Raw genomic sequence first — 24,421 nt, forward strand, 5'->3', positions numbered from 1 at the left:
ACTTAATTAAAGGAATGGAAAACTTTTAACGAACATTAATGAACAAATTTCTCTCTACACATTTTCAGATGTAATTCGAAACGTTTTAATTGTAATAAGAAAATACTTCAATCGTAATTTGTTACAGTCCATTTTAAATTTGAATTATTTCATTTTTTCATTTGTAAGTCAAATTTTCCATTGGAAATCTGACCTTCACAATTTTCACATGTAATTCGAAGAATTTCATTTGTAATTTGATTATTTCATTTGGAATTCGAAACATTTGACTTGTAATTGTAATTCTCAATTGAATTTAGAATTATTTCATTTATAATTCGAAATTTTCATTTGTAGTTCCAATTTTTCCATTTGTAATTCGAAGTTTTCCATTTGTAATTCGAATTTTTCCGGGTGACGTAGGGGATGGAAGATACCAAGGAACGGTCCTGACCGGCTTTAACATGGCAAAGCCCAGGATTTATCTTAGTCCCTCTTTCATCTCAAGTGGACACTGACCTCCCCGTGGAGTCACCTAGGGAACTGACTTTAATACCCGTTAAAGGTAGTGAGCTAACATGTGCCGCGCGTTCACCCATAAGAACGTTATTCATCCGGACCCGTTGCTTTTTTGTCTTTCATGGATTTTATAGTTGATTTTAATTCCTCCTCTGTAATGGGTCTTATCTGGGAAGTTGGACATCGGTAAGCTGCAATCACAACAGAAAGCCACAGCATATTCCACTCAACTGGCCCAACTGCTTAATCAAAGCACTCCTCGTCCCGATAACATATCAGGACAATGGCAAAACATTGCCCACTCCATGCAAACAGCCGCAAAATCAGTACTTGGATACCAGAGACCTCCACCAAGGAATCCATGGTATGACCAGGAGTGTCGTGCTGCTACCGAAGAGAAAAATGTGGCATATAGGGCTACTTTACAATCAGTAGCAACGAGAGGTATTGCACGAGAGAGGTATCGGGAGAAATGGAGAGAGGAGAAACGTCTTTTCCGCAGGAAAAAGAGAGAGATGGAAAACGGGAGAGTGAACAAATCAAGATATACAGGAGACGGATTGAAGTCCGAAAATTCTACCAAAGAGTGAAACATCAAGCTGATGGCTTTGAAACTGGCACATCCTCCTGTAGAGACCAGCAAGGTACTCTGGCAACTGATACAGATAGCGTGCTAAGGATATGGAAAGAGCTTTTTTCCAAACTGTTGGTATCCAATAGTAGCGAAGTCGATGAAGATACCACAGATCCAATCCCAGAAAATGGTAGTGAATGTATACCACCCGGCCAAGATGAGGTAAAGACAGCAATAAACCGGCTGAAGAATAATAAGGCAGCAGGAGCTGATGGCCTACCAACCGAGCTGTTTAAACCCGGAGGCGACACGCTGACAAGGCATCAGCTAGTTAGCTCCATCTGGCAGGAAGAACGCGTACCCGACGATTGGAACCTGAGCATCCTGTGTCCCGTCCATAAGAAAGGGGATAAGACTTTATGCTCCAACTATAGGGGCATAAGTCTTCTCCCTATCGCTTAGGGTTAGGTTAGGTTGAAAAGAGGGGCGAATATAAGAATCGCCACATGCCCGTAAGGGGCATACACTTAAGCCAGTATAGGCCTGTTGTGCGCTCTAATTTCGGAAGCCTAAGTGGAATAAATTTTTTATTGCTTAATTTATTAAAAGAAAATAAATTTATCAGTTAAGAAATTCTGCGCCATTGACATAATCTCTTAAGTTTTTGAACTCGCTTGCCCTAATTTGGTGGAGTTCTGGTATAGTGTTATTTCCTAGAAATTGGTTTCTTAGCGTCGCGAAGGCTGGGCAATGACAGATATAATGTTCCAACGTTTCGTCGTCCTCTCCGCATGCTCTGCATTCGCTGCTTTCTGCACAACCGATTTTGTGCAGGTGCGCTTGTAGCCCTAGGTGTCCTGTAAGGATGCCTGTCAGTCTACTAATGTCTTTTTTACTCATTTGAAGGAGTTCCTTTGTTTTATCCTCGTCTGGGTTTCCCCAGAGGATTTTTGTATTTTTCTCTTTCCCTTCAGTATTCAAGAGGGATGTATGGGCGTTTTCTGCCCATGCTTTTAACTCTAGACGCGCCGCTTTTAAAGGCTTAGCATTATCTAGGCTTATCGTAGCTTGCTCTCTGGCTTGCCTTGCCAAGGAGTTGGCTATCTCGTTACCCCTAATCCCTTTATGTCCTGGTACCCATATAATGTTAACAGAACCATGGTGGGAGTAGTCGTTGATTGATTTTTTACACTGCAGGACAGTTTTTGATTTCACCGTCTTGCTTGTTATTGCTTTAATTGCTGCTTTACTGCCCGTTAGGATGTTTACAGTGATTGGCCTTGTGTTAGGTTTAAACCAGTTCAGACACTCTGTGATCGCTCGGATTTCGGCCTGTAGGATCGTATTATGATCCAGCAGTCGAAGGGAGATTCTAGTTTCCTGGTCTTCGATATATAGACCCAGACCCGTTCTCCCCCCTAGAACGGCCCCATCTGTGAAACCACAGCTTCCAGTTAGCATCCGTTCCAGGGTTCCATCGATCCACATGTCCCTGTCTGGTATTAAAATTTCACACAAGGCGGATTCAATTGTTTCAGGTATACGGTCTGATACAATATGATCTGTTGACTCACCCGTTGTAACATGTAATATGCTTTGGTGGTATGTTTGGTGGTCTCTTACGATTCACTCGCTCATCGACTTAAGTCTTATAGCTGCGATGGCTGCCTCATACCTTACCTGAATTTCTATTGGGTGGACAAATAAAATTGTCTCTAAAGCCCTAGTTGGTGTAGTCCTCATTGCCCCGCTAATACTTAAGCAGCACGTTCTTTGGACTTTTTGCAGTACTTTTACGTTGCATTTCTTGTCCGTAGCTGTCCATATAGCTCTTCTGCAGGTTGACCAACATCTGTGGGCTTTATTAGCCCTTTCCCTATCGCTTACAAAATAGTGTCAGAGATATTGTGCGAACGACTAAAGCCCATGGTCAACGAAATAATTGGACCATACCAATGCGGCTTTAGACCTGGCAAGTCCACCATTGACCAGATATTTATACTGCGGCAAATCCTGGAGAAGACCCATGAGATGCAGATCGGCACCTACCACCTTTGTCGATTATAAAGCAGCCTTCGACAGCTCGCTAGGTTCAAAGGTATTCCAAGCCATGTCTGAATTTGGTATCCCCGCAAAGCTCATTCGGCTTTGTAAAATGACTCTAACTGACACAAGATCTTCAGTTAAAATAGGAAAGAAACTCTCCGAAGAGTTTTGTACCAAAAGAGGTTTCAGGCAAGGAGACAGCCTTTCGTGTGATCTTTTCAACATCCTGCTAGAGAAGGTTATACGAGAGGCAAACGTCAAAAGAAGTGGCACAATCGACACCAATAGCTACAAGGTACTTGCTTATGCTGATGATATAGACATCATGGGACGATCAGTAAAAGAAGTAACTGATACCTTTATGAAGGTCGAAGAAGAATCTGCTAAAGTGGGTCTGGCGGTAAACGGTGAGAAAACCAAGTTGATGGTGTCGACGCGCAATGCGTCCATTGAGCTCGGACCAACTGTGGAAGTTGCTTCCTATAATTTTAAGGTAGTAAAAGACTTCGTGACGTAGGGGATGGAAGATACCAAGGAACGGTCCTGACCGGTTTTAACATGGCAAAGCCCAGGATTTATCTTGGTCCCTTTTTCATCCCAAGTGGACACTGACCTCCCCGTGGTGTCACCTGGGGAACTGCCTTTAACACCCGTTAAAGGTAGTGAGCTAACATGTGCCGCGCGTTCACCCATAAGAACGTTAAAAACTTGGGTTTGGGCGTCGGGTTAGTAACCCTCCCCTAGAAAAAACAGCCTACTATGAAAAAACGAAAGAAAAGAAAAACAAACCCCTCTAAAGTTAACGAACCCCGCAAACGTTTTAAGGACCATGATCTGCGAATCTGCACCTGGAATGTTCGCACTCTTTATAGAGAAGGTGCAGTCTTCGCATTGGCAGACGTACTTGAAAAGTACAAGACCGATATTACTGCCATACAGGAAATACGATGGATTGGGAAAGGCGTCACAACAACACCTAAAGGTGACGCACTGTATTATAGCTGCCATGACGTAAAGCATGAGTTTGGTTGTGGATTCGTAGTTAGTCGGAGACTAAAACATCTTGTATCCAGCTTCACTCCAGTGAATGAAAGACTTGCTGCAATTCGAATAAAAGCTAAATTCTTCAACATCAGCTTTATTTGCGCTCATGCTCCCACTGAAGAAAAGGATGAACAGACCAAAGATATATTTTACGAGCGCTTAGAAGAAACATATGACCGTTGCCCTGCCCATGACATTAAAATCATTCTAGGCGATTTTAATGCCAAAATTGGAAAGGAGAATATCTTTGGCCCAACAGTCGGGAAATTCAGTCTCCACAGTGAAACATCTGACAATGGTATGAGACTGATAGACTTTGCAGCTGCAAAAAACATGGTAGTTAGCAGTACCAGATTTAATCATCTCGATATTCATAAGGGCACCTGGCTGTCTCCAGATCAGAAAACAAGAAACCAAATTGATCATGTTGTGATAGATGGAAGACATTCATAGAGCGTGTTGGATGTACGATCGTTCCGAGGCGCAAACATTGATTCGGACCACTACCTTGTTGCAGCAAAGGTACGCACCCGCTTAAACGTAGCAAACAAAGTACGAACAGACACAACACGAAAGTTAGACATCGGTAAGCTGCAATCACAACAGATAGCCACAGCATATTCCACTCAACTAGCCCAATTGCTTAATCAAAGCCCTCCTCATCCCGATAACATATCAGCGCAATGGCAAAGCATTGCCCACTCCATGCAAACAGCCGCAAAATCCATACTTGGATACCAGAGACCTCCACCAAGGAATCCATGGTATGATCAGGAGTGTCGTGCTGCCACCGAAGAGAAAAATGTGGCATATAGGGCTACTTTACAATCAGTAGCAACGAGAGGTATTGCACGAGAGAGGTATCGGGAGAAATGGAGAGAGGAGAAACGTCTTTTCCGCAGGAAAAAGAGAGAGATGGAAAACGGGAGAGTGAACAAATCAAGATATACAGGAGACGGATTGAAGTCCGAAAATTCTACCAAAGAGTCAAGCATCAAACTGATGGCTTTGGTACAGGCACATCCTCCTGTAGAGACCAGCAAGGTAATCTGGTAACTGATACAGCTAGCGTGCTAAGGATATGGAAAGAGCATTTTTCCAAACTGTTGGTATCCAATAGTAGCGAAGTCGACGAAGATACCACAAATCCAATCCCAGAAAATTGTAGTGAATGTATACCACCCGGCCAAGATGAGGTAAAGACAGCAATAAACCGGCTGAAGAATAATAAGGCAGCAGGAGCTGATGGCCTACCAGCCGAGCTGTTTAAACCCGGAGGCGACACGCTGATAAGGCATCAGCTAGTTAGTTCCATCTGGCAGGAAGAACGCGTACCCGACGATTGGAACTTGGGCATCCTGTGTCCCGTACATAAGAAAGGAGATAAGACTATGCTCCAACTATAGGGGCATAAGTCTTATCCCTATCGCCTACAAAATAGTGTCAGAGATATTGTGCGAACGACTAAAGCCCATGGTCAACGAAATAATTGGACCATACCAATGCGGCTTTAGACCGGGCAAGTCCACCATTGACCAGATATTTATACTGCGGCAAATCCTGGAGAAGACCCATGAGATGCAGATCGACACCTACCACCTTTGTCGATTCTAAAGCAGCCTTCGACAGCTCGCTAGGTTCAAAGGTATTCCAAGCCATGTCTGAATTTGGTATCCCCGCAAAGCTCATTCGGCTTTGTAAAATGACTCTAACTGACACAAGATCTTCAGATAAAATAGGAAAGAACCTCTCCAAAGAGTTTTGTACCAAAAGAGGTTTCAGGCAAGGAGACAGGCTTTCGTGTGATCTTTTCAACATCCTGCTTGAGAAGGTTATACGAGAGGCAAACGTCAAAAGAAGTGGCACAATCGACACCAATAGCTACATGTTACTTGCTTATGCTGATTGTGGGACGATCAGTAAAAGAAGTAACTGATACATTTATGAAGGTCGAAGGAGAATCTGGTAAAGTGGGTCTGGCGGTAAACGGTGAGAAAACCAAGTTGATGGTGTCGACGCGCAATGCGTCCATTGAGCTCGGACCAACTGTGGAAGTTGCTTCCTATAATTTTGAGGTAGTAAAAGACTTCGTAAACCTCGGCACCGCCTTAAACACAACAAATGACATCAGTTGTGAAATAAAAAGAAGAATTGCTTTGGCCAACAGATACTACTTTGGCTTAAGTAAGCACTTTAAAAGCAAAGCCACAACTCGTCAAACAAAAATAACGCTTACAAAACACTGATACTACCCGTGCTGATGTATGGTTCCGAAGCCTGGCAAGCAGATAAGGCAGTGCTTGGCGTGTTTGAGAGAAAAATTCTTTGAAAGATCTACGGACCGATCTGCGTTGACGGTGAATATCGACGTCGTATGAACCACGAGCTGTATCTGCTATACAACGACATCAATATAGTTAAACGTATCGAGATGCAGCGATTGCGTTGGCTAGGCCATATAATAAGAATCTGCGATGATGAACCCGCTAAAAAGGCGTATAAATTCGAGCCACATGGCGGTGCACGCAGAATTGGCAGGTGCGGTATTCCAAAAAGCGAAGCACTAAACAGAGAGAATTGGAGATCTTTTCTTAGTTCGGTCTATGGAACATTTGCCTTTTTTCCCGATTGATTGGACTCAAATAATATTGTATTCAATAAAGCAGCGATCGATCATTCATTTGATAATTTGCCCTAATACCCTTTGGATAGCTTGCAAAGTAACTTTATACCGCCATCAATTATATACAGTATGCCAAGACAAGATTTTGACAAAGGAACTCTTTTAAAATGTTGTGGAATTGCTATTAGGAAAAAAACGAGTTCCCAGAGTTTTTACTTATTCATATTTAAAAAAAAAATATATATATATACATATCGTCACCTGAAATTCCCAAAGACGTAACCCTCAAAGAGTTACGTTGACGGTTACGTCTTTGGGCATTTCAGATGACGATATATATTCAAAGAATACCTAAAAATAGCAACCTTTGTCAAAACATTTTCTTGATACACTGTAAATAAATATGATCAATTATGTTTGGTTGTGTATAGTATATGATTTCCTGTTTGTAGATTAATTGCAGTACACCATTATGGAAATTTGTTTGTGGATACGTATAAAAGCTGTTAGCTAGAATAATGTTTCTTTGGACCATTTACGCGATGAACTGGGTAGGCTGGGATCAAACGGCTGCTGATGACTGGCTTCATCACTTTTACAACTGCGACTGTGATCGGCACTTTCACTTCCACGTCTTAACTCTGCCGCCGATTTTATCGATGAACTATCATCTTCAGTTGTCGGTAGACGTATCAGAGGTAATTCTAACATTACCGACGGACACGGTGAATGTTGTTGCGTTTCATAGAGCGGTGTTTCTTCTAGGGCTGAATAAAAGATAGTCGATTGCTGTGGTGAGGTATTACCACCGAATGATAAGTTCGTGGCACTACGACTTATTGTATTAATGGGCTCTAGTGATAATGGTGATCGCGGCTGTGATGGTGATGATGTCGCCGCGGGATCTGAGATTGTTGCTTTGGAAGGTTTGTGTAAAATCAGGCTTTTAAGAGAAGAAGGCATTTTTATTAGAGTTTCCTTAGTGTGTATAAAAGAATCAGATATAGAAGAGGCACAAGGATCATATTGGGTTACTACTTGGGTTTTTGTATTGACGGGTGTTGTTGTATTTATTGCAGAAGAAGATATTGGCAGTTGTTGTTGTTGTGTTTGCTGATGAAATTGATATTGATCTCGATCTCGTTGCTGTGAAAATTGTCGTTCTTGGCCCGCGGTCTGTTGTGGGCTATCGGTAAGAGGACTTATGCGACCAAAACTCACCACAGTATTTAAACTGCTGTGGTGTGTTAGACTTGAACCTCTGGTGGTGGTACTTAAACCTATGGTCTCATTGCTACCCGTAATAATAAAATCAATGGCCTCGACCGGTGTCTCTACGCCCATGCCGACTTCAGTGTTGAGCGTTGAACAGGTATCGTCTTCCGTTGTATTCGTAGTTGTGGTGGTGGTTGTAGTTGTTGGCTGACTTTGTGGATCGCTATACTGCTGCAGCAATTGGGCTCGCCGGGGATGTGTGGGAGGGCTATTTGTACAAATGATGGCACCAAAATGTGTTTCCAATGGCATTTGTTTGGAATCCACGGAGGAGGCTGGCGAATGGAAATCCCTTAATGGATGACCCAGCAGTGCTACACGATCACTGGAAGACACACTAATGGTGCGATTACGTTGTAATAATAAACGACGTGTTCGTGCATTGGCAGTTCCGGTTGTGCCCCCACTTGTTGGAGGTATAGCTGCTGCACTCGCTGCTGTACCCGATGTTCCTCCTCCACCCAGACTATAGTGTCTCTCCAGTGGATATCTTAACCTGTCTCCCGCGGCTACGTCACCTGCTGCCACTTGATTTTCTTGCAGTTGGGCAGCGTTGGCCGTCACTTGAGTTTCACCATCTGCCACATAGTCCTGCAGACTGGCTTCCTCACTGTCACTGCTCATCTGGCGCAAATCTTCTTCTGTATCTGCCACACTATCCAAAAATACCGAGTCTTCATCCATGGAACGTGCTTCGGAATCCTGATATTCAAGTGATGAGATCTTAAAGGAACTTAAAGAGGCCAATGGAGCCCTTCGCTCAGCATTAAACAATGCCTTGGCAGACACCGTACCCAAGCTACCGCTACCATTGAGTTTATCAATACTCAGCGGGGTACTGTCTATGCTAATACTGCTGGAATTTGCATTGGCTGCAGCCTTGGCAGCTGCTGAATTTGTATAGGGGAAGCTATTGTTGTTGTCATAGGTTAAAGCTGCTGCCAAGCTGGGCGGGGTATCCTGTTCCGGATACGGAATGCGTGGTAGCTCGACAACTGCAATCTTCCGTCGAATATTTAAACGCAATTCTTCCGTTGGCGAATCGGTAAACCGGAAGCCTTGATGCACCCCCACCGGAGGTGCAGATTGTGCTGGGGTCGTGGCATCATAGATGCTACGTTCAGTCAGGGGTTGATTGTAGGGATACACATCTACCGTATCAGCACTTATGGAGTGTATTTGTTGCTTTCGGCCCGACTGGGCACTCTCCGGATCATAGTAGGCAATGCTATGTTTGGGTATAAATTTCTGCGAAGGTGATACACCCCCGCCAGTTTTGTCCGTTGTTTTGCCATTGGCAGTAGTTAGAGTAGTTACAGGTCTGGCCAACTTACCACTACTGGCTGCAGTGGTTGTTATCGTTGATAAACCTTTCAGCGTTGTCTCCATATTGAGCGGAGCCGCCGGAGTCGTTGTTCCTGTTACTGATTTCGTCTGAGCCTGAGTCTGTTGCTGTAATTGTTCATAGATACTACGTTCCGAGGACAATGGTGATGGTTTGGGTGTGGGCTGTATAACCTGAATATCGGGATAATAGTAATCCCACATCTCAGTGCTGGATGCCCGTGATGCTGTTGAACATTTTCGCTGTAATGAAGGCGGTAGGTTTGACAAACCCAATGTAAAGGCAGAACAACGTCTCTCTAGGTAAGAACTATCAGTGCTACAGCATGTCATGGCACTGCTGCGACGTGAATCTTGACCCTTGAAAAGTGAAAAGGAAGTGATCAGCGATTTATTTCGAATGGTCAGAGGAGTTACTTACCATTAATGGCACTTCAAGAAACCCTTGTTTGCTTTTGGTTGAATCACTTCTTTTGTGTTGATGTTTTCCCCCCACCACCTCTTCGCCCAGTGTAGATGCCATCACTCTCTGCTGGAAGTCGCCATTGTCAAATTCATCATCGGTCTCCACAAAATAATCATCAGTACCAAAACTACTACCCATAGGGTAATTACTAAAGATACGTGAAGTGTCCGAACCACTTCGTCTACGACTTCCGGCATAGGTGGCGCCACCTATACTCAATGCACCCGAGGCTGAGGAAAACGAAAAACGTCGTGGCGGTTCCAATAAACTACTGTAACCACCACCCACCGAGGAGAATCGAAAACCTCGATTCAACATGGGTGGAGCACTAACATTACCCAAGGAGAGCATACGTTGACGTCTATACAATATGGTATCATATTCATCGGGATAAATGGACATTCCAGTTGCAACCATGGCTTCTTGTATTTCACGTTCTTCCTCTTCTTGCATACAAACAGCGGCAACGGCTGCCATTTTGGGGTCCTACAACAAACGAGAATTGAGTAGAGAATAGATCGTCTTTTATTTCCCAAATATAACCGACCCGTACGGCCTATAATCTCGGAGGTAAACACCAGAAATGTTGATTATCTCAGAGATATGGGACAGTCAGATCTACAGGTATATTATGTAGGAGATAAAGGTCGGTCGAGGTAAGGATGGTCATGTTTATTATCTTGGAGATAAGAGCCGGTCAGGTCTGTCGTGCGGAAAAATAGGGCCGGCCAGGTCCATTATCTCGGAAATGAAAATATTCAGAACCATTATTTCAGAGATAAGGGTTGTTCAGCGCCATTATCTCCGAGGTAAGTGCAGGTTATGCCCATTATCTCACGGAAATAAGGGCCAGACAGGTCATTTATGTTAGACATAAAAACGGGCAAGTCTATTCTCTGAGAGATAAATACGGTCCGGAGATAAGGTACATTGTGATAATGATTAAGGTCCGTTTAAGTTCATTATCTCGGAGATAATGTACGTTCAGGTTCATTATCTTTAAGATAAGATCCTTCGTCCGTTCAGGTTCATTGTCTGGGAGAATAGGGATCTTCAAGACCATTATCTCGGAGATAAGGGCCGTGCAGGTTCATTATCTAGGAGACAATGGTCATTCAGTATCAATTATCTCGGATATAAAAATCGTTTAGGTCCACATAAGGGCTGTTCAGGTCCATCATCTCGGAGAAAAGGGCCGTTCAAGTTCATTATCTCGGTGCTGAAGGCTTTATGTCAGACATAAAAACGGGCACATCCATTTTCTGGGAGATAAATTCGGTCCGGTCCGGAGATAAGTGCCATTGAGGTCCATTGTGATAATGGATAAGGTCCGTTCAGGTTCATTATCTTGGAGATAAGATCCTTCGTCCGTTCAGGTTCAATATCTCGGAGATAAGGGATCTTCAGGTCCGTTATTTCGGAGAAAAGAGCGGTTCAGGTTCCTTATCTCGGAGAAGAGGGGGTTTTCAGGTTCATTTCCTCGAACGTTCAGGTCCCTTATCTGCGAGAAAAGGGCCGTTCAGGTTCATTATCTAGGAGACAAGGGTCATTCAGGATCAATTATCTGGGATATAAATGTGCTTTAGGTCCATTATCTCTGAGATAAGGGCTCTTCAGGTCCATTATTCGGAGAAAAGGGCCGTACATGTCCTTTATCTGGGAGAAAAGGGCCGTTCAAGTTCATTGTCTCGGAGATTAGGACTAATCTGGACCATTAACTAGGATATAAGGGCCGTTCAGGTCCATTCTCTCGGATAAAAGAGCCGTTTAGGCCCATTTTCCCGAAGATAAGGGCCGTTCAGTTCCATTAACTGGGAAATAACCGCCGTTCAGGTCCCTTTTCCCCAAGATAAGGGCCGTTCAGGTCCATTATCTGAGAGATAAGGGCCGTTCGTGTCCATTATCTGGGGGATAAGGACCCTTCAGTTCCATTTTCTTGGTGATTAGGGCCCTACAGGTCAATTATCTCATAGATTAGTATCATTCAAATTCATTATCTCGTATATAAGGTTCGTTCAGTTCCATTTATTCGGAGATAAGAGCCGTTCAGATCCATTGTCTCGGACATAAGGACCGTCCAAGTCCATTAGCTTGGAGATAAGAGCCGTTCAGGTCAATTATCTCGGATATAAGAGTCGGTTAGGTCCATTATTTCTGTAATAAGGACTGTTCAGGTTCATTATCTCGGAGATAAGAGCCGTACAGGTCTATTATCTCATAGATTAGTATCATTCAGGTCGTTACCTCGTAGATAAGGTTCGTTCACGTCCATTATCTGGGAGATAAGTGCCGTTCGGGTCCATTATCTCGAAGATAGGGGTTGCCCAAGTTCATTACCTCGGAGATAAGAGCCGTTCAGGTGCATTATCTCGGACATAAGAATCGTCCAAGTTCATTATCTTTGACATACGGGCTGTTCAGAACCATTATCTCGGAGATAAGGGCCTTTCAAGTTCCTTATCTCAAAGATAAGTTCCATTCAAATTCATTATCTCGGAGATAAGAGCCGTACAGGTCCATTATCTCATAGATTAGTATCATTCAGGTCCATTACCTCGAAGACAAGGGCCGTTCAGGTCCATTTTCTTGAAGATAAAGGAAGTTCAGATCCATTATCTGGGAGAGAAGTCCCGTTCAAGTTCATTTTCTCGGAGATAAGGGCCATTCAGGTCCATTATCTCGAAGATAGGGGTTGCCCAAGTTCATTACCTCGGAGATAAGAGCCGTTTAGGTGCATTATCTCGGATATAAGAATCGTCCAAGTTCATTATCTTGGACATACGGGCTGTTCAGAACCCTTACCTCGGAGATAAGGGTATTTCAAGTTCCTTATCTCAAAGATAAGTCCCGTTCAAATTCATTAGCTCGGAGATAAGGGTAGCTTAGGTTCATTTTCTCGGAGGTAAGGACTGTTCGTGTCCATTATCTGGGAGATAAGGACCGTTCAGTTCCATTTTCTTGGATAGAAGGGCCGTACAGGTCCATTATCTCATAGATTAGTATCATTCGGGTATCGTTCAGATCCATTTTTTCGCAGATAAGAACCATTCAGGCCCATTATATCGGAGATAAGGTTCGTTCAGTCCTTTATCTCGGAGATAAGGGTCGTCCATGTTCATTATCTCGGAAATTAGGGTCGTTCAGATTTATTATCTTAGATATAAGGACAGTTCAGGTCAATTATCTCGGAGATAAGAGTCGTTTAGGTCCATTATCGCGGAGATAAGGGCCGTTTAGGTCTATTATCACGTAGATGAGTGTCTTTCAAGTCCATTATCTCGGATATAGGGACCGTTCAGGTTCATTATGTCAGTGATTGGGCTGGTTTGGTACATTATCATGGAGATATATTATTTCCGAGATAATGAGCTGTATTATAATTGCAGGTCATGTCCAATATCTCGGAGATAAGGGCCAGACAGGTAATTTCTTTCGGAGATAAAAATGGCCATATCTATTGGCTCGGAGAAAAATCCGACCCGGCCAATTATATTTGAGATCTATTATTTTAGAGAAAATTGTCTGTCAAATCCTTATTAAGTTCGGTATAATTATTACCTTCAACACTTTCAAAGTTTCATTGGAACTACTGCGACTTTTATAGACTATCAGGAACACCATAAGGCCAAAGAATCCACCCAAGGTTGCTGCTATGCGTACACCAGTCATGACATCATATGTGGCAAAGAATTGTTGTCGTATAAGTTCTCGGGGGCTAAGTGTGGGAGCTGTTTGATTGAAATTATCCGGAGGCATTGGTGAGGCAGTATATGGTGCATGTTTATTGGGTCTGAAATTGCAAATATTTAAAATGTTCCAAATTTTTACTATCCTCTTGCTACATACCCAGTCGTTGTTGTTGTGTAAGCATAGATATTACTATGGGCTGTTGTTGTAAATTGTGGGCTATCACGCAAAGGATCCACTGTTGCACTGGCCGTTTCACCATTTGTGCCATACGCATCTCGACCATTGTCCAAAGAAGTATCAATGAAACGAGGTGAAGAAACCCTTGCTTTGGGAATGGAGCGTATTGATTTTTTACCATTTACAAGATTGTTGTTGTTTTTGGCATTTAGTTGATTATCCGAAGTAGATACAGTCTGTTCGGATGGCGGTGATAAATTTGAAATGGACGCAGAATATGAGGCAGAAGTAGCCGATAATTGTAGAGGTAATGTACTAACAGTGTTAGGAGTAGATGGTGACGACGACGATGATGATGATGATGACGACGAAGCCAAAGCACGTCGTGAAATTTTGGCCATTTCTACAGGAACATTTTCTGAAAGAGATAAAAAAGGAGGAGCTTTAAAAAAATGATCAGAAGACATTATTCTATACTGGTGTTTATCTTAAAGTTAATTGGTCTTAATGACCCTTATCTCTAATTAGCCTTTCGGAAGAGATGATTGGTAGATATTTATTTTAGAGGTAATGTGATTCATAGCTACTGAGCCTAGAATGTTCCTTATTAAGCGATAATAAGTTTAGCAGATTTTTATCTAAGAGGAAATTATTATATTATCTTGTATATCCTTGAGATTAAGGAGATTTAGGTGTATTATCTATGAGAAAAGGGCCAGTTTGCCCTGGTTCTAAATCACCCTTATTTTAGAGATTGTTTACTCAATCCATATCGCAGAGCTAATGGGCCTGAACATCCATATATGTATCAAATATAATGGGTCCATACTACCATTATCTCAGAAATAATGCAGCCAATCGCCCTTTATTTCACAGATAATGTTGGCGTGATACCACTGACCGTCGATAGCTCAGAGATGAAAAGAGAAGAAATAAAAGACAAACACGAGTGTATCAGTTCAAATATATTTTCGGTTTATTGTTGGTGTAGGGTTTCTGCGAATGAGAAACATTACCTTTTGTATGTGAAGCTACGAACGAAAGCAATAGGAGTGTGACTCCTTCGAAAGTTAAATAGCAAGTGTGTTGCCAAGAGGGCGAAATAGCGATCAAAGGCCGTGACATCAACTACGACTGCAGCATTGGAAAGCGCCCCTCTGCATCCGAACTATGCGAATAAGGCTTCCAGGAGAGGTAGTAGAAAAGAGCGAACTCTCTCCTACAATCCGAACTAGGCGAATAAGGCTCCTGGAAGAAGTGCAGAGAAGATATCCCCATAGGGCTCGTAAGAGCGGCCAATTAGCGTGGGTAATTGGAATACTGCAGAAGGGGAAACAAAGTATCGAACGTATACATTGGCGTAACCAATGTATCGAACTTATACATTAGCCGCCCACCTTGACGCGCTATCTGCAAGGCAACAGGGTTAGACTAAATTCGCGAGCAAACTTAAGCTAGAGTTAGTAGATTGTAAGGTGTGATTCGATTGAGAGGTACGTAAATACAGTTTCAATTGAGCATTTAAAATTTTACAAGTGAGTGCGAGTTTTCGATTTACTAAACAACGATTTTGTTAAAATGGTTTGCTTTGATCGACTATGTAATTTGACTACGAGGTATTGGGCCTGTAAGGATATAACCGAATATAGTTTTCTGAGCCACCAGAGAATTTGAAACAATGTGGGGCGACTCAGGCGACAAAATGTTGGAGTAGATATCAGCGCCCAATAACAAATCTATTGGCTTGCCTTCGGATGTATCTGCTAGTTCTAGGTGAGACAAATTAGAACGCAGATTCGATATGGAAGACAACGACAGCAAGTTTTTCGAAATGTTTGGTAAAATTAAAGCATCCGTTGCTAAAGTAAGAGATGGATCTTTAGGAGACGATAACTTCAGAGAACAAATTTCTTTTGAAGTGCAATTACTAGTTACGCCAGAAAGAGTGGCATTAGCAGGACGAGTTTTAACTCCAATTGTGGTTTGTAGTCTCTTTGTGATGATTGAGACTTCCGACGAAGGATCAATTATGGCTCGAACAGCATAATTTCTGTGATTGTGTACGATGTTAACGATGGCAGTTCCCAAGAGCACATCTCTATTTCGTGTTGTGTGCAGAACTTGCCGGTTGACGAAACGAGATTTAGAATTTTGATTGGAATATAAGCGACTAGAGGAGGATTTCGGTGGAATAGAAGGATTGGATGAAGGAGAAATCAACGAGTTTGTCGAAGTGTTACGATTTTTGCTACGATGGAGTAGCGTGTGATGTCCGCATTTACAGACCGAACAATTGTATTTGCTATTGCATTTTTTAACTTGGTGTCCATTCGACAGACAGTTAATGCAAAGGCCATGTTTTTTAACAAACGAAAACTTGTTCTCAAATGAAAGATTTTGAAAGAGAGAACAGTGTCGAAGCAGATGATCTTGATTTGTGCACATCACACAAGAATGGTTCACCAACGATTTCGGAGAACGAAAGGACGACGGGTTAGCTTTAGAATCTATTGAACGACTAATTGGTGAAGATGATTTTAGAGGAGATCGACAATTTTGCGAATATGATGTTTTGGGATTTTCCATAGCAGTGAAGTTTTGAATACAGGACAATGTTTGTATTCTTTCTGTTAGGAACGAATCTAATTGTTTCCATGTCGAAAGAGACGACTTCTCTTTGACACTTTGTTCCCAGAGCGTGATTGTCAGTTTAGGAAGACGTTGCAAGCAAATATAAACAAGAATTGGATCCCAATGATCCGTTACAACGTCGTAAACAAACATAGCGGAAATGCAACTATTTATTCCGCGCTGAATTGTTTTTAGGCCAGAGATCGATTCTTTATCTATTGTTGGAAGGCCGAACAGGAGATTGAGGTGCTTATGTACGAGGATACGCTTATTATCGTACGCATCCCCCAATGCCTTCCAAGCCAATTCAAAACTACGATGGGTGAGTGGAAATTTCGAAACAATTTCTCGAGCCTCACCGCTGGTTTTTTGAACTAAGTGACATAATTTCTCAATGTCACTCAAGCGAGAATTTTTGATAAAAAATGTACTAAAAAGATCTCGAAAGGTTGGCCATGAAATGAAATCTCCACTAAAGACTTCGATGTCAATAGGAGGCAAAACTAAATTGTGAGAAGGTGGATCGACCGGAGTGAAACTACTAAGTGGATTTGGCTGGGTGGAAATCGATGCGAGTAATTCGCTTGTATTCAAAGGAGGCGTTTGACTTTGTTTACAAATATTGGAAACAGAAGGTATTGTGTTCGAACAAGTGGAAGTTGGAGCAGACGTACTTACTGGGAGTTCCTCCGAAGGTGATACAATTTGAGGAACCGTTGGTGGATTGTTGTGTGGGGTTGGTCCATTCAGAGATGGAGAGGACTTGGACGATTTTAGCTCGTCTAGCTTCTGGTTTATTGCCGAAAGGCAATGTTGATAAGCCCGAAAGGAACTGTCGTATTTACCCTCGACGACATTTTTGTCAGAGGGTTGAGGACTCTGGGATGTCGCTAGATGGTCAAGGCACTTCTCGTAAGTGCATTTGAATGTTGTCCATAACTGAGAAAGCTCGGAATCATGTATTTCGAGACTAAATACGGTGTGCTTCTCAGAATTTATACGTTCGAAAAACGAGTCATATTTAACAAGAGCGTCGGCAGCTCGAATGAAACGCACGAGGGGATTTATGGACATGATTTCAACGAATAAGAGAATGGAGACGAAAGAGGGAAACGAATCAGTTCCAAAAAGGTATGTGGGCTCAGAAGTTTAGGACAAGACTAACGAGTCCAAACGTCGCAAATTTAGAAAAACGATAACTATGGAAATACTTGAAGCGAAATTCAAACTATAGAAAATTCGAATCCTACTAATTGGGGAAAGAAAAAAACCAAAGAAGTACAAACGAGTGTGAATACTCAACCAATGAAAGGGTCGAAAAATATTCTAATTTGCGACAATGAAATATAAAATGCAAAATTCCACCAGTATAGTACGTGAGTGGACAGCAAAGTTGCAGGAAGGATAAGAAATTGAACACAAGTACCGCACTGGGACAATTTGCCGACTAGAGAATATAGAAATTATCAATATTGTTTCTAAAAGAATTGAAGAATAACGACAGATATCTAATTCGAAAGGAGAATTTAGAGCAACAAACAAAAAACAAGAAGAAAATTTCCAAAAAATTTAAATTTTTTTTCAAACCTAGCTTGAAGGGTATAGGGTACAATGAACAAGACGTCAAAAAAGCCAAACAAATTTCAAGAACGAGATTTCTAAACAAAAGCAGCGGGGGAAAATCAAAAAATGATTAAATTGGTGGATTTTTTAAAGTTATTTGCTTTGACCAATGATAAAATGTACCAGTACCGACTGTAGGGTACACGATTTGTAGATGCAAGATTTTTTTCAAAAACGACTAATTTGTATAAACAATATAGATAAATAATATCGATATTATTTGCAATTCAATTCAACCAAATTTAATATAATTTTATTTATAAACTGCAAAAATGCCGAAAGTAGGGTGCCTTAGCCGAAGATAAACAACAACAAATGGTATTGTAGCACCACACGAATTAAAAAGCGAAAAAATCTAATCGAAAATATTCAACAAAAAATATAAGAAAGAAATAAATATTTTAAGACGATATGTCCCACTGTGCGAGTGTCGACTACGAATACCCGCACAAAACGTAATAAAACACAAGCAGAGAAATGGCTCTGTGTGGGCAGCGAAGCTCCCACTCAAGTACCGACGCTACAAACGATCAAGCAGTGATCGACAGAACTTTGTTGGTATGTTTACAATGTAATCTAACCGACGCTTTATAATTGAGCGTGGAAAGATGTACGTTGTTATTGCAATTAGAATGCAAATTCTCAAATAGGAAGATCAATACTTCCAGGAGAATAAAAACGAATGCGTTTGGTTGGTGAAGAACGATCTATACAACAAATAAACCAAAGGTGCGAGAATGAGTGTTGTTATTGCAAATTTGGAAATGCAAATTTTCAAAGTGTTTTTAGTACAACGAGGAGAATAACAACACGTCAAATATTTTTTGGTTGGAGAGGATTATAACAACAAAATAAACCAAACGAAAATGTGGGTGGGTTGTTATGTCAATTTGCCAATGCAAATTCTCAACTAAAGGGCTTCGTTAGAAAAGACCTTGGGGAATAACAACAACAATAACAACTAATAGAAGAGATCGATAGTGTAAATTGGGTTAGAAACGAGATTTCAAAAATGATTGGACGAAAGCGATGTGGTTATTTCTCACTGCTGGCTGAAGATATCAACGAGGAAGCGGGGGTGTGCAAGAAGCCTTTGAGTGAGAAATAAAACGAACGAAACAGATAGCGGATAATTGTAGTGAAATTGTTGTAATTATTTCTCTAAAAGGGTTCTTAGAAAACAGAACCAAACGAGAAAAGTAGAAAACAACAAATTCGAAGGAACAGCACTGCTAGAACTGATCTTTGGAAAGATCAACGACGAAGGAAATTTGTCGTTGTGTTTATTATTAAAGTGTTTTATTTTCGAAAATAGAACCGAAATAATAAAGGGACAACAACAAATTGAAATAAGCAGTACTGTTGGCGAGGATCACTACAATTACTGCTACGACTAAGTAAGTGGACTGTATATGATTTGAAGCAATGGACAATTTTACAAGGCGACCAATGCGCGATGTAGCGAACAATTTTAAACCGAAAAATATTTTCTCGTGTGATTACGAATTAAACAAAACAACACTCGCGGGTTTGCTCAATTTTTACACAGAAACTGATTTACGTACCTGTGTTTTGTTGATGGAAATGAGAGATGATGTTGTGATGACGATAGCAAATTGTTGTAAGGACAACAACAACGAATTTAAGTATCCAAAATTCTTCTCTCCTTAAACAAACGTAATTTGTTCAGCGGGCAACAACAAATGGCTTCGACTGGAACAGATCCGGCTCGATTGGACCAAAATGTTGGCGTGATACCACTGACCGTCGATAGCTCAGGGATGAAAAGAGAAGAAAATAAAAGACAAACACGAGTGTATCAGTTCAAATATATTTTCGGTTTATTGTTGGTGTAGGGTTTCTGCGAATGAGAAACATTACCTTTTGTATGTGAAGCTACGAACGAAAGCAATAGGAGTGTGACTCCTTCGAAAGTTAAATAGCAAGTGTGTTGCCAAGAGGGCGAAATAGCGATCAAAGGCCGTGACATCAACTACGACTGCAGCATTGGAAAGCGCCCCTCTGCATCCGAACTATGCGAATAAGGCTTCCAGGAGAGGTAGTAGAAAAGAGCGAACTCTCTCCTACAATCCGAACTAGGCGAATAAGGCTCCTGGAAGAAGTGCAGAGAAGATATCCCCATAGGGCTCGTAAGAGCGGCCAATTAGCGTGGGTAATTGGAATACTGCAGAAGGGGAAACAAAGTATCGAACGTATACATTGGCGTAACCAATGTATCGAACTTATACAGATAATGTGGACCTAATCGGTTCGTTTCTCAGATATATTGCGCCTACTCGGCCCTTATCTAAGAATTAATTATACTGACCAGTACCTATGCCAGAGATAATGTCCTTAATTATAAAGGTTCTATACAAATTGTATTCTTGAGATAATGGTCTTCGAAAAGATAATGGTTCTGGCTGGGCCTTCTTTCACTAATGGCGGTGGATGTACTCGTAATCCACTGAAATTCTATAACAGAAGTTAAGGCCATAATATATTGCCTTCGACTTTAATACTGACCGCATGTGGTTGCTAACTAATAAGCACAGCAACCAGGCATGTTTTAATGTGTCATACTTTCCTTATCGGTCTTTTGTTTATCCTCTAATCAAATATCATCTTCATTGTTTTCCTCTCCCTCCTCTCCTCTACTTACGCTAATGAAATTTATGACCTTCTAAATGAATCAGTGTCGAATGAAAGATTTGGTAACAGTGCTTAAATCATCCATTTATCATGTTTAATGCGAATGCGGGTAGGGGAAGGAGGACGAAGAGGAGGAAAACATTGCCACAACAGAAACAGCACTACAAATGATATTTTCTGTTATCTCGGAAAGAGGATTTACTTTTATTTTGTTACTATATTTCTACTAGTTGTTTTTGGCGTATTTAACAAGGAATCTGATTTAATTTTTGTGGAGTGGTTATTGTCATTGCTATCTAGCATTTATACATAAGATCCGATCCAGTAATATTTATACCCTCCTCCATAATATGGATAATGGATAATAACACATCGAAATATTCGTCGGAGACCCTATAAAGTATATATATTCTTGATCAACATGAAATTATAAGTCTATATAACCCACGGTGCGACTTAACTAAATTTAAATGAAAGGTGCTTACACTTATAAAACAATGTCATGGCTGCAATTTCCCAACTTAAACTTATATATCTCAAAAATGGTACATCCTAGGAAAAAATATTATACCAATATTATAAAGAATTTTCACATCTATAAGATTTTCTCTAGTCACATTTCAATATGACTAACCGTTTTCAAGCAAATCGTGAAAACCTAAAAAAAACACACACACACACAAATGTGACCTGAACTTCTATATATCAAAAATGGTAAAATCTAGGAACAAATCTAAACAGCCAATCCTTTGGAGAATTTTCACAGCTACAAAATTTTCTTTAGACCCATTTCGATAGGACTTACGGTTACCAAGCAAAATCGCGAAAACCTAAAATAAACCTAAAAATGTGAACTTTGACCGCGGTTTATTTAAATGTCCCTCCAGCGATTTTTTCTTGTTTTTGGATTTTTCTTATCTATGAACATTGCTGTTTCAGAATCCGCGAAAGCTTCATTCAATGTTAGTTAAGGTGCACCCTACATGACATTGTTTTATAGGGGGCCAAACAGTCAGTACATTGTCCCAATTTGAACTTCTATATCTCAAAAATGGTAAAACCTACGAAAATACCATTGAGTTCAGTCTTGTTGAGAATTTTCACTGCTACAACATTTGCTTCAATCCCATTCCAATAGGGCTTGCGGTTTTCAAGCAGACTCGTGAAAACCTAAATAAAAAAGCCCTAAAAATGTGAACTTTGACTCATCTATGAACATTGCAGTTTCAGAAACGGCAAAAACTTCGTTAAGGCGCACCGTGAACCATGTGTGGTTGTTCGTCCGTCCGCCCGTCTGCTGAAATCAAGATACAGCTCGCAATTTTTATGATAGAGCTTTATAATTTGGTAAAGAAGCTTTTATTACTCCTAGGATGTTTCGTATTGAAAATGGGCTACATCGGTCCATGTTTTGATATAGCCCCCATAGTACCGTACCTAACGATTTTCGGTATTTTCGTGGTTTTGGCCTCCAATATCCCACCGAAATGGCTGAAATTTGGTATTTAGTGTTCGTTGGGGATATAAAACTTTTCAACTGAAATTTGGCGGTATCGGCCCACGTCTTCATAAAACGGTACCTTCCGATTTTCGGAATTTTAAAGTTTGTATTTATTTGGTATTTCGTTTTTGTTGGGGTTATGCAAGTTTGCACATGAACCTTGTTTGTATAGGTCCACGTCTTCATAGAGCCCCCATAGAACTGCACCTCCCGATTTTCGGTATTTTGAAGGTTGTCTCTACATTCCACCGCAATGGCTGGAACTTGCTATTTATTTTTCGTTGGGGCACAACTTTTCATATGAAATTTGTCGGTATAAATCCACGCCCCCCCATAGCACGGCACCTCCGGATTTTCGGTATTTTCAAGGTTAAGGCTATTTCATCGGAATGGCTGAAATTTGGTGATTAGTCTTCGATGGGGGTATTAAACTTTCCAACTGAAATTTCCTCGGGTTAGATCCTCGTCTTCATATAGCCCCCATAGAACGGTACCACCCGATTTTCGGTATTTTGAAGGTTGTGACCTCAATTACCCATCGAAATGGCTGAAATTTGGTATTTAGTCTTCGTTGGTGGTATACAACTTTCCACCTGAAATATGTCGGTATAGATTCACGCCTTCATATTGCCCCGTAGAACCGTACCTCCGGATTTTCGATATTTTCAAGGTTGTGGCCTCAATATTCCACCGAAATGGCTGAAATTTGGTAATTAGGCTTCGAAGGGGTTATTTAAACTTTCCACCTAAAATTTCCTCGGTATAGATCCACGTCTTCATATAATCCCCATAGAATTGTACCTCCCGTTTTTTGGTATTTTGAAGGTTGTGGCCTCAATATTCCACAGAAATAGCTGACACTTGGTACATGGTCTTAATTGAGGGTACAAAACCTTCCATCTGAAATTTGTCGGTATATCTCCACGCCTTCATATAACCCCCATAGAACGGCATCTCCCGATTTTCGGTATTTTGAAGGTTGTGGCCTCAATTACCCACCGAAATGACTGAAATTTGGTGATTAGTCTTCGATGGGGGTATTAAACTGTCCACATGAAATTTCCTCGCTATATATCCACCTCTTCATATAGCTCCCATAGAACGATACCTCCCGATTTTTGGTATTTTGAAGGTTGTGGCCTCAATTACCCACCAAAATGGCTGGGATTTGCTATTTATTCTTCGTTGGGGGTGTACAACTTTCCATATAAAAATTGTCAGTATCGGTCCACGTCTTGATATAGCTCTCATGGAACGGTGCCTCCCGATTTTCGGTATTTTGAAGGTTGTGGCCTCAATTTCCCACCGAAATGGCTGAAATTTGGTGATTAGTCTTCGATGGGGGTATTAAACTGTCCACCTGAAATTTCCTCGCTATACATCCACCTCTTCATATAGACCCATAGAACGGTTCCTCCCGATTTTCGGTATTTTGAAGGTTGTGGCCTCAATTACCCACCGAAATGGCTGAAATTTGGTATTTAGTGTTCGTTGAGGGTACAAAACTATCCACCTCAAATTTTTCGGTATAGATCCACGACTTAATATAGCCCCCATAGAACGACACCTCCGGATTTTCGGTATTTTCCAGGTTATGGCTCAATATTCCACCGAAAGGGCTGGAATTTGTTATTTATTCTTCGTTGGGGGCGTAAAACTTTCCATATGACATTTGTCGGTACACGTCTTCATATAATCCCCATATAACGGTACCTCCCTATGTTCGGTATTTTCAAAGCTTTAGTCTCATTATCACACCGAAATGACTGAAATTTGATATTTGGTCTTCTTTGGGGGTATAAAACTATCCACCTGAAATTTGTCGGTATCGGTTCAAGTCTTGATATAGCACCTACATATATAACGATGCCTTCCGATTTTCAGTATTGTGAAGGTTATGGCCTCAATATCCCACCGAAATGACTGAAATATAAAAATATATGTCCAAGAAGGGAACTATAAGTGTAGGTTCACGTCCTCATATGGCCCACATAGAACGGTTCCTCCAAATATTCCATATTTTAAAGATTTTGGCTCCAATAACCCACCGAAATGCCTAAAATTTGTTATTTGGTCTTCGTTGAGGGTATAAAACTTTAAACCAGAAATAGGCCCCATAGAACTTTACCTCTGATTTTCGTTATTTTGAGAGTTTTAGCCGAAATATTCATCCGGAATAACTGAAATTTGGTATTTGGTCTTCGCTAAAGGTACAAAACATTTTTACAGGTACAAAGCATCCTTTGCAAAAAATCAGATAGTTTAGGTCCACGTCTT

The 24,421-nt window shown here is 41.1% G+C and overlaps 1 protein-coding gene across 2 annotated transcripts; it reads right to left on the minus strand.

Moving 5' to 3' along the window:
- Window positions 1-201: 201 nt before the first annotated feature.
- On the minus strand, window positions 202-14,151 carry LOC141394747 (uncharacterized). Of its 2 annotated transcripts, XM_073969573.1 has the most exons (4): window positions 13,717-14,151; window positions 13,429-13,660; window positions 9,826-10,356; window positions 202-9,764 (listed from the first exon to the last, which is right to left on the minus strand). In XM_073969573.1, exons 1-4 carry the CDS (start codon window positions 14,136-14,138, stop codon window positions 7,296-7,298), a joined length of 3,654 nt encoding a protein of 1,217 aa, XP_073825674.1. In that variant the 5' UTR covers window positions 14,139-14,151; the 3' UTR covers window positions 202-7,295. The 2 variants fall into 2 exon arrangements, with proteins under 2 accessions (XP_073825674.1, XP_073825675.1); XM_073969574.1 differs by lacking the exons at window positions 13,429-13,660; window positions 13,717-14,151 and adding an exon at window positions 10,418-10,453.
- Between the last annotated feature and the right edge of the window lie 10,270 nt (window positions 14,152-24,421).

This window comes from Musca autumnalis, unplaced genomic scaffold, assembly GCF_047663935.1.
Source record: "Musca autumnalis isolate F117 unplaced genomic scaffold, ASM4766393v1 scaffold_2, whole genome shotgun sequence".
Lineage (NCBI taxonomy): Eukaryota > Metazoa > Arthropoda > Insecta > Diptera > Muscidae > Musca > Musca autumnalis.